Raw genomic sequence first — 12158 nt, 5'->3', positions numbered from 1 at the left:
ACCAGATTGTTTCGGTGAGTCAGCACAGACCTCTGAAAGGATCTCTTCAGAGAAAAAGTGACTCGGAACGCCGTTCAATTTCAAAAGTGTAGCCAAGCACCCAAATCCACCACCCAAACCAACCTCATTACCGAACACAATGGTCGGCTGTCACTGAACAAGACACCAACCAATCCTGCGGGAGAACTGCATCGCCAAGGTTTACCAAAGAGGCCACTGTCTGTTGCTGAGATTTACATCTATGTTGAACGTTCCTAAGCTACGCGTCACAACACCGGTCGCCGAGGTGGCGACCAGCGTCTGTGCACCTAACCAAATTGATTACCCTCACAGGCCTCGCAGCGCACAATGTCCTACGCGATGTGCCCAATCCATTATCTAATTGGGCCATTGTTTGGAGGTATGGGTCCTCCATTCCAGGGCTGTTTTGTCTGCGTTTCCCCCTGATTGAGAGTCCTGCTCCAGCTAATCATTCTTATGCAATGAGCCCGACATGATCCGGGGATGAATAGAGCGAGCGCACTACAGAGTCCCCTTTAATTGCATTAGGGGATCGGGGATGAGGAGATGAGCCCTCAGCCTAATCAGCCGGTGGGAGCTCATCAGTGGAGGAACGGCCACCTCCAACGGTCCCCCCCTCCATGGAGCCCCACCTCACTTGGTTATGGCTCTGTCTCTCTGTCTCTCCGTCTCTCTCTTTGTCTCTCTTTCTGTCTCTCCCTCCCTCTCTCTCCCCCTCTACCTCTACCTCTACCGCTCGCTTAGCTATGGCTCTGGCTCTGTCTCCGCTCACTGGAGCATAAACACAACATGAGGAGAGACACAGGGGCGAGTGTTTGAAAGGTAAAAACCATAAAAGAGGGAATCTGTCTTGTGTCTGAGTCCCCGGCTCCACCTGTCTAGAGATGAGTCATCTCTCCAGATACTCCTGCGTTAAGACATGAGGAATGACTTCTCGTTCTTTAAATACATATTCCTTTGTATACATCATAAAAAATATCTGATAATCATTAGTAAACATTTTATCGGATTACCGAATTTAAACCAACAGACAATATAATATAAATAAGATATAATATTAGATGAAGGTCGCTTTCAGCTCCAAGAGCTTTTTTGCATCTCTCCTTAGACAGCCGCATGTTCAACACACACACACACACACACACACACACACACACACACACACACACACACACACACACGCACACACACACACACACACACACACACGGGGTGCAAACACAAACATACACCCGTTTAGCTCTGTTGCTGAAGGCATGTCTATCCACTTGGCAGGGACAGAATTAGGTACTAATCTGAGCATGTGCTTGCATTATGCTGCGTGTTATTCTGGGCCCAGAGCAAAGCCTGCCGTCTCCTACAGCGCGCTCCAGTCAGCGCTTCACGTTCAGAGCAGAGCGCCCGCGACCCAGCCTGGATGTCTGGCTGGTTGGCGCGTTGGCTTGGGGGGGGCCGCTCTTAAATGATCATAGGAGAATGCCAGCAATCTGTTGGCAATAAGGAGCCTTAATGCCGGAAGCTTTTCGCCATCAACTGAAGGTCGTTAGATGGGTACACGGAGGAGTAGTAAATGTTGTTTACTCCTGGGGTGAAAGGCTGCACAGGGTTAGAGAAGAGGTCCAAAGCCAGGGACATTCACTGGCTGCTTCAAACTAGGGTGTCCTACCTCATGACACATGAATTCAGCAGCACTTGTCTGCCTGACTGAAGCCATTCATTTTATGTTCATGCTTTATCGACTGGAAAGGAAAACTTCAGCCTTGGAACTGAAGGGTCCATGCCGTGTTTTGGAGTCCACCGGCATGATGTGCGTCATTATCCTAAAGCACATGGGTGAATCATGCCCATCAGCACGTGGGTAGAGGCAAAATTTGGGAAGGAATCTGCCACCTGGTATTTGTTTTTGAATCTCACTGTACTCGATGCAAAAAAGTTACTAGCAAAAATGCGTTTGTGTGTGTATAATTTGTAGGTCTATGTGGGACTGTATTTTTGAACAGGCGCCCCCCGTGGTCCCGCTGTCCGGCCGGGTTGGCGGTCAGAGTCACGTACCTTTGCAGGTGAAGCACTTGAGGTGGAAGTGCTTGCTCTGCACCCGCAGCACCTCCCCTTTACATGGCTCCTGGCACTTGTAGCATGTGATCAGGGGCTTCTCGGTGGCGTGGTGGTGGGAGTCCTGCGCATGAGCCACTGGAATGAGACACAAAGGGGAGAGGCACAAGGTTACACGCAGCCCTGTCACAACTCAGGATACGGCTGAACCCAAGGCAGGACGGTCGGTAGAGCAGCAGCCCAGGGGTACAGATGCCATGGGTCGCCTGATCACATCTGGAGAGTAATTAATTCATTCATTACTTCATTCATTCATTCGTTTGTTCATTCATTCATCCGTTCATTCATTCATTCGGTGATTCATTCATTCATACACGTATTAATTCATTCCTCCATTCAATCATTCATTACAATTACAAAACATGGACACAAGGGTCAGGATTCAGGGGGATAGAATCCAGGCTAAAAAGGCTGTGATTGGGTCATTGGTTTGCTGATTGCTGCTATTGAGCATGTAGAACAATGAACCTGAACCTGGGAAATTAGGAGAAAAAGTGTATTGCACAATGTAGCTGTGCAATACACATTCCAGAGCTATTTCATTTATCACATGTGTCAAGTAATTACAGTCAACTGTTATATTATTCAGAAACGTTTAAGTCCCGTTCCTACTGCGGGATGTTGTGCATAACGTATGGAAAACTGAGGCTGTGCACGGCTTAATCATCGGTGGTTCAGATGTTCCAGGTCAATACATCACAGACCAGTTTGATGCGATCCCAACTGCATAACGGTACATTAGCCAGTGGCCGCCTACAGCGGAACGCTCGGACGAGCCTGACACATACAGTCACTGCACAGCCATTCATCCAGAGATACTGTGTGTTCTGCTGCTGCTGCTTCTGCAACACCTCACATGTTTATCAGCTAAGACCAGAAGATTGGTACACATTTCACTGTATTAACAAGCATCTCTCTCTGCCTCTCTCTTACACTCTCTTGTCTCTCTCCGTCTCTCTCCCTCTACCACTCCCTACCCCACTATACTCCTCTCTCTACCTCTCTTGACCTCTCTCTCTCTACCTCTCTTTATCTACCTCTCTACCTCTCTCTCTACCTCTCTCTCTCCACCCCTCTCTCTCTCCCTCTCTCCGTCACACTCTCTCTCTCCCTCCCTACTCCTCTATTTCTGTCTCTTTCTATCTCCCTCTCTCCCCCTCTCTCCTTCTCTACCCCTCTCTACCCCTCTCTATCCCTCCCTCTCTATCTCCCTCTCTACCTCTCTCTCTATCTCTCTCCCTAGCTCTCTACCTCTCTCTCTACCTCTCTCTACCTCTCTATATATAACTCTCAACCAGACACCCATATGTAGTTCATCTTCAGCAGGAGAACCAGGGGGAGACGCGGTCCTTGCCCTCAGTTCAGTCTCTGTCTTTGGTGCAGTAGGTGATGAGCTTGCAGGGCTAAAATAGTCCTCTGCTGTGAGACATTAGACAGACTACATTATGGATGACTCCATCCGCCTCGCCCTTCACCTCACAGGGAAGAAGCAGTGGCCCTCTCTCTCTCAGTCACCGTCCCTGCATCACACACAGTCAAACTACCCCTGCATCCACAGCTACAGGTACACATGAAACCCTCCCATACAAACATAAAGAAGTGGCACATATAGTGTATTAGTGTATCTGTCGGCACATCAGCCAACAGCAAACCTACACATCATACAGCGCATGTTACGCAACACATTAAGCTTGGTGAGCGGAACGTGCAGAGGCGCACGCACACAGACACACATGAACAACACACACACACACACAAATGTGAAATTACACACACACACACACACACACAAGCTGACCATCACACAACTGCTCACACACACACCTGCGCACACAAAAACATACAGACATGCTGACAAACGCGCACACGCACGCACGCACGCACGCACACACACACACACACACACACACACACACACACACACACACACACACAAGCACGCACACACCCACACACTCTGACAAACCCACCCATCCACACACACACAGCCACACACACACACACACAAACACAGACACATTCACACACACACTCATTTGCACACCAAATCAAATCTGCAGAACTCTCACAGAGCGAGAGAATGATCTGGAATGGTGGGCTGCTGTGAGCGAGGCAATGACGAGGCAGCAGCACAACAACGCCCGCGGCGCTGGAGGTGGTGGTGGTACGGGGGGCTGTGGGAGGATGGTGCTTCGGGAGGGGGGCGATGGCAACATGGAGGGGGAATGGTGGGTGGGGGGCTGGTAGACGTCTGCCTGGTGTCTCACGTGGTGACGGCTCTGAGCGTCAGACCGGTGACTCATCCATCCAGAACCGGTCCAGGAAACAAGCCCTTCCTCCACGCCACTGTGTAGGGGCACAGGTGTGTGTGTGTGTGTGTGTGTGTGTGTGTGTGTGTGTGTGTGTGTGTGTGTGTGCGTGCGTGCGTGCGTGCGTGCGTGCGTGCGTGCGTGCGTGCGTGCGTGCGTGCGTGCGTGCGTGCGTGCGTGCGTGCGTGCGTGTGTGTGTGCGTGTGCTAGTGGATGTATGTATGTATGCATCTATCCATGTATGCATGTAAGTAAGGGTGGGTTTTTGTGTGTTTGTGTGTGTATGTGCCTTGCCATCAGTACATATTATTCACATAGTATAGACCAGGACAGATTCTTTAACCATGAGCTGGTAAAAAAAAAAAAGAGTACAACAATCTCAACCGCATTCCACCAATGACATTCACACAATAGCTAACCGCTAACACATCTACAGGCTAGCACTCTGCCGAGCCACGCGTTTGTTGTGCATTCGACAACAAACATGGCCGTATGAGTTCTTCACATCGATACCAACGTGATTATTTAGGAGGAATATTACATAACCGGGTGAATCACGCTCAGGCAGACACGGTTGCAGCTCACAGTGAGGGCTGATATGAATTATACACCAGAGGAGCGCGGAGCTGAGACAGAACCAGGACAGCGTCTCTATGGGAGCTGGGCTGGGTGTGCTGCACTGTGATGCTGAGGGACCTGGCTAAGCTCCCGGGGATAACACACAGCCCACCCCATGCTGGGTCCACACACACCTTACACGCACACACATTCACGTGTCCCATGCACAGACACACAAACACACACTTCTCCAATGCACACGCACACACACACACACACGCACACATACACACACACACACACACACAAACGCGCGCATATTACATATGCACAAGCACACACACACAAAGGCAAACACACACATACACACACACATTACACACACACGAAAACACAAACTCACACACAAACACACAGGCAGACTAAGTGATGACTTAGTCATCTCTTAGCCACGCACATATACAAACACCGATGACATTGCTACAGGTCCACACACACAATCGCAAAAACACAGAAATTCAAGTCACGAGTCACACAGGCACACACATTATACACGCATGAACACATTTTTGCTCTGTGACCTTTTAACTTACCACACACACACACACACACACACACACACACACACACACACACACACACACACACACACACACAGGGGAGCTGAGGGAACAAAAAGCAGTGGAGCGGGAAAGAGCCTGCTCTCCACCCCCCCCCCCCCCCCACCTGACCGTCCATTTAGGGGCCCCTGGGGGGCTTAGCTGGGGGGGATCAAGCGTGCAGGATAGGGGGCGGGAAGGAGCTGGGGGGAGGGGAGAGAGGATAGCGGGAGGTCAGCTTGGAATTCCCACGGGACCCGTTTGGGCCGCTGACACGTGCTCCAGCCCCGCTGGTAAACAACCTCAGAGGGGGCGTGGCCGGGGGGCGTGGCCAGGGGTGGGGCGGGGGGGGGGGGGGGGAAGCTGACTGATGAGGAGTCTGAAGACTGTTGGTGACGCTGGGGTCAGCTCGCTGTGAGCGACAGGGGGAGAGGCGAGAAGGAGAGGCTGGGACGTCGAGATGCTGGGTTGGATGGTGGTTTCCCAGCTGAAGGGTTCTTGGTTTCGACGCGATCGCGTCTTGTCCCGACACCTTGTTACTAATCCACACCTGCTCCTGAAAGACGTCCGGAATGACTGAAGGACTTCTGGAATGACTGAATGACTTCTGGAATGACTGAAGGACTTCTGGAATGACTGAAAGACATCCGGAATGACTGAATGACTTCTGGAATGACTGAATGACTTCTGGAATGACTGAATGACTTCTGGAATGAGTGAAAGACATCCGGAAAGACTGAAGGTCTTCTGGAATGACTGAATGACTTCTGAATTCAGTGTCAATGGTTTTGGATAAAAAATAAGCTTCTAAATGACCGGACATGAGAGAGTGCAGAGAGGTCGGAGAGCAGCTCCAGCAGCCTGTCACACTAACACATACATCAGCTCATGTTTTCAAGAAATGTGTCTGTGTGTGTGTGTGTGTGTGTGTGTGTGTGTGTGTGTGTGTGTGTGTGTGTGTGTGTGAGAGAGTGCGTGTGTGTGAGAGTGCGTGTCTCAGAGTGTAAATCGGTGAGGACCAACACTCATCTCCATTTAAAAGCAGTGTGCGAGGTTCCACAGATGTTTACCATTCTATAATTCACCCATGCACACACACACACACACACACACACACGCACACACACATGTCACACGCACACAAACACATGCACAGCAATACACATACACACACACACACACACACAGACACACACACAAACACACACACACACACACACTGACACACACACACACACAAGTGTTTGCCAGAAAGCCCAACTACCCAATCCCTCTGAGATGGGGGATTTGCTGGTGGCCCCCTCCCAAAGTGAATATGAAATAGATCCAGCAGACGTTGTATGTCCCCTGAGGTGTCGCATATTGAAAGTGTGTCTGTTGTTGTGTGTGTGAGACTGTATGTGTGTTTGACTATGTGTATGTGTGCAAAGTGTAGATGTGTCAGTGTTTATTGGTGATGGATATGTGTGTTGTGTGTGTGTGTGTTTGTGTGTGTGTGTGTGTGTGCATCTGTTTGTGTGTGTGCATGTGCATTTGTGTGTTTTTGTGTATGTGTGTGTGTGTGTGTCTGTTTCTGTGTGTGCGTGTGCATGTGCGTGAGTGTGTGTGTGTCTGTTTCCGTGTGTGTATGTGCATGTGCGTGAGTGTGTGTGCACGCTTGGGGAAGGGGGTGTGTGGCTCTTCATCACACAGTCATAACAAGGACTCCATGACTCCGCCCACTCATGAATATGTATAGGGCTGCCTATTCACACACACACACACACACACACACATACCAGACACACACACACACATTCCAGTCACACACACACACACACACACACACACACACACACACACACACACACACACAGTAGCAGCCCCCTATACCCTGGCACCAGCAGCCCAGACAAAGCACTTCAAACACGGGCACAAATTGCAAAGTCTTTGGGGGTTGAATGGGGTGTCTGTGGGGGTGATGTGTGTGTGTGTGGGGGTCTGATGCTGTGTGTGCGTGGGGGTGGCGGTGTCCCTATCTACTTGAACCAGCCCCAAGCCTAAATCACAAGGGGGACCGCGCTCCCTGCATAATGATGGACTACCCTGAACACGGGAGAGAGTCACGACCAGAGAGCTTGAAGGGCTGCATCCTCCCAGAGCAGGAGGGGCGATAGCAGCCCCACTCCCAGCCCAGCCACTCATCATCCAGGGCCGGGACAGTGGCGCCACAGTGGCTGGCACTGGGCCATTGTGTCGTGTTGTGTCGTGTTGCGTTGTGTTGTGTTGTGGGCAGAAAATGGACGCCATGAATGCCCTGGCTCCCTGCCTCCCTCTGCCTGAATCACGGCCCCGACACAGAGTCCTGGACGGACCCCGGGGCCCGCACCACACGCTTCCTGTTCTAATCCCGTTTAAAAGGCACGGCTTTGGGGGAGAGGGAGAAAGGGGGATAGAGGGGGACAGAGGGAGAGGGGTAGAGAAGGGGGTAGAGAGAGAGAAAGAGAGAGAGAGAGAGAGAGAGAGAGAGAGAGCAGCGATATAGATGTATATACACTGGTCGTTTTTGTACCCTCCCTATTGTATACAGGGACTCCTCTGGCCTTGTTATTCCACGCTGTGTATTTTAAGCTGCCGGCGGTGTCCTCTCCCCCTCACTCCTCCTCTTATCTTCACTATCTACTCTGTGGGCCAGCTGTACAAACAGTCTGAGCGCCAGCGACAGGACCGGCGTGCCCTACTGTCTGTGACTGGGTTTAGATCCCCACCCCACCATCCACAACCTTTACCACCACCCCCATGGCCACCATGACTATCACCAGCACACCGCCACGCCCACTAGTACCTCCACCTCCGCCACAACCACCATCCCCCATCACCAACACCAACGCCACCCACCATCATCACCACCGTGACAAACACCAACCCCACCCCTTCACACCCCACCACCACCACTTCTGCCACCACTGCCACCACTACCACCACCATGACCATCACAAACACACCCCCACTGCCACCACCACCACCACCAACAACAATCCTCCACACCGCACCATCCACCAGCATCACTCTCCTCCACCAACTCCGCCCCTTCACCACCAGTGTGTAGGAAGTTGAGGCACGGCAGACACGACGTAGAGGTGGGAAAACGTGCAGCCACATCTCCATCACAGCATCAGCTGTCCAGAGCAAACCGTGCAACCCTGAAGCTCTACGTCACGTGGGATCCTGGGAGTCTGAGTCTCCCTGGCATGAGGCACAGAGCCGTGCACGTGAGCCGTGCACGTGGCGGTGATTATCTCAGAGCCGGGAGTCAGCAGAGGCACGGTGTCTCACTCACACAATGAACAGCAGACTGTGCAGTAAGCAGTCACACACACACACGCGCGCACACACACACACACACACACACACACACACACACACACACACACACAGAGGTTGATAGAGAGACTGTTAACCACAGTGCCGGGGAAATAGAGAGGCCAGCACAGAGAGATTTAATGATGATAGTTAAAGACAGAGAGAGAGAGAGAGAGAGAGAGAGAGAGAGAGAGAGAGAGAGAGAGAGAGAGAGAGAGAGAGAGAGAGAGAGAGAGAGAGAGAGAGATTTTGAGAAAGTTATTGACTGAAGATTGCAGCCATTGAACTATACAGGTATGGTGCTATCATCTACTTACTCTAATCTTAAAGTGCAAGTAGATGATAATGGGAGGAAGCACACACAACACGGACCCAAACAACACACACAACACAAGGGCCATGACTGTGCCCTTATAAATAACTAAGCGTCCCTCAGGATATTCTTAGCCCCTAATGCTAACGCTGCAGACTCTTGTCTATGATTCATCACTTACAGCCGAGAGGTTTTATTATAATTGGTGGTTCCGTGACGAATGCACCCATAGCTTGCGTACGCCCGCCACTTCGGCGGACTGAAACACACACCTGGTCCCACACAGGTCACGTGATCAACGAGACTCACGTTGTGCACTCTCTCAATTCCTTCTATATTCTGCGGGAAAACATTCATTCATAAGAATTCGCTGTTTGCATACAAAAGTACAAACGGATAAATGAATGAAAAGCCTTGAAAACACGCTGATCGTTTATTAGGAAGACGAAGGATGGATGTGGCAGTACGTGTTGTGTTTTGACGTCCTGACACTTAATTTATGCACTTATTGTATGTTGTACATCCTTGCACTTAAAAGTAGTACTTAGCATCGTGTAGCATCTCATCATCGCTATCTTGTTTCTTGTTGTACACGAGGAATCGGTTGACCTAACAATTGTTAGTGCTCGGTTGGTTCTGTGAACATCCTTTCTGTACCGACCGAGTGATATATTGTTGTTTTTCTTTCTTCTGACAAATTCAGTTATTGTAATTTGCTTTGGATAAGGGTCTGCTAAACGCCCTGAATTTACTTGTAAATGTAAATGTAATGTGTAGCAAGCAGGGTCATTGGTTACTTCTAAAGGGTAAACCCCTTCCAGTGTGGATTCGGGAAATTTTCTCAAGCAGGAAAGTACGGAAAATTTAGAAAAAGGTAACTTGAACTGAACGACTCGTTGAACCAACAGTGGAGACCTTCGCGGTGTATCTACATTGGCAACATAGTCAAACGTTTCAGAGATATCAAGATAGCATATGAGGGTTCTTCAAGTGTGAAGGAATTTCATTTTGGAAACAGGGCCGTAACACTATCCTCCTCGGACATAGCAGCAGAACAGTTCTCGGAGGTGAGTGGCCCCTGTGGTATGCTAGATTAGGAAAACACGAGACATACCAGCAGACTATCGCAGCCACACCATTCACCCTAATTCAATTTGACTATTTCCTTTTGCATGTTGAAGTGTTAAATCAACCGGGAGCTATGTCAGTTCTGTGAGAAAAACAATTGCCAAAACAAATTTAAAACTCCCCATAGTAATTTGGCCTTATGTTACTAAGAACATTTCTAGTGGTGTGTGTCCTTGTATTTGATTGACACAAGTGCATTTGGCCTATTGAGAGTCATAAGTTCACAACACAAGGACTCTCTCCCCCTCTTTTGCAGACCTATGAATGAGGCCACAGCTGACAACAATGGAGGGTACCTATTAGCTGGTTGCCATGGTAACGGCTGCAGACTGAGACAGAGTGTGAGAGAGAGAGAGAGAGAGAGAAAGCGAGCAAAGGAAAGAGAGAGGCAGCGACCGAGAGAGAGAGCGTGAGCTGTTCTGCGCAGTGTGCTTCCCATCACTAGTACTCTACTTTTTCCTCGGCACACGTTATGCACGGACCCAACCCCTGTTCCCGGACACACACACACACACCGCTCTGCTGTCAGCCTCCATCGAGCACCTCAGAGTGCCGTTTGTTTTAGTCACGGCTCTATACATTCAGCTGCCGGCTTTGTTCAAAGGAACATTTACATTCACGCCGGCACCCTTCACAAAACACTCGTCAGAAGGGAGTTCTAAACGGGATCGACCCTGCCTTAAGGCGTCCCTAAACAACGCCAGATCCCTGTGGGTTCAGAAGCAACCAGGGGAAGACAGCTCTCTAGCGTTTTTCGTCATGCCTTCGAGCACGTCCTCCAAAATCACAGCGTTTTTTTCTCAGACTGCAAAACATCCCTCAACAGTCATCCACAGTCAGACATTCGTCAGAGTTCAAACGCACCAAACTTAGCATGCAGGATACAGCGGCAGGAGCATCCTCGCTAAACACACAACCAGGGCACAGCTGCACAACCCCACAGCCCACACCACCGTCACGTCCGCGCCACAGAGACACACCTTCCAAATCGCCGCTGACAGTACCTTTCTCTTTGACCATGACCATCGGACCCCCGGTGAACCCCGGCTATAGAAACAGCTCCTCCGCGACAGGGAAGACCGGTGCCTGGCCGCTGCTACAATCCCCCCCGCTCAGGGAGGAACCAAAACCAAAAGGGAGCGAGGGAAAGAGAGAGAGAGAATAGAGCTAAGGAAGGGAGAGAGAGAGGAAATGAGTAATTTAAAGAGGGGAGAGAGAGAGAGAGAGAGAGAATGGGGTGTAGGGTATAAAAGCTCTCTCCTCTGAAAGCCAGCGCGGTAGCGTGCGCTGTCTCCTGGCTTTCTGTTTTTTTTCCCAACCATCCCTCCTCCTCCTCCTCCTCCTCCTCCTCCTCCCGCTCCACTCTCCCTCCCCTCTCTGCTCCTCTGCCCCTCCCTCCCCAGCCCCTCTGTTGTGTCAGCCGCCTCCTCATTGCAGTAATCAGGTGCCTGCTGCTGCTGTGTCTACTGCTGCCGTCTCTACTCTCCCTGCTGCTGCTGTCTCTACTGTCCCTGCTGCTGCTGTCTCTACTGTCCCTGCTGCTGCTGTCTCTACTGTCCCTGCTGCTGCTGTCTCTACTGTCCCTGCTGCTGCTGTCTCTACTGTCCCTGCTGTCTCTACTGTCCCTGCTGCTGCTGTCTCTACTGTCCCTGCTGCTGCTGTCTCTACTGTCCCTGCTGCTGCTGTCTCTACTCTCCCTGCTGCTGCTGTCTCTACTGTACCTGCTGTCTCTACTGTCCCTGCTGCTGCTGTCTCTACTGTCCCTGCTGCTGCTGT

General features: G+C 50.7%; 1 protein-coding gene across 1 annotated transcript in view; it reads right to left on the bottom strand.

The window, feature by feature from the left end:
- Window positions 1-12158, bottom strand: part of ablim1a (actin binding LIM protein 1a) — a 48147-nt gene that overhangs the window by 24582 nt on the left and 11407 nt on the right. The window contains exon 2 of the mRNA XM_079730085.1: window positions 2074-2211. Coding sequence (XP_079586211.1) covers window positions 2074-2211 — 138 coding nt within the window. The remainder of the gene's footprint in view (window positions 1-2073; window positions 2212-12158) is intronic.

Source organism: Pollachius pollachius, assembly GCF_949987615.1.
Source record: "Pollachius pollachius genome assembly, chromosome: 2".
NCBI lineage: Eukaryota > Metazoa > Chordata > Actinopteri > Gadiformes > Gadidae > Pollachius > Pollachius pollachius.
This window is presented reverse-complemented; position numbering and strand designations above follow the sequence as displayed.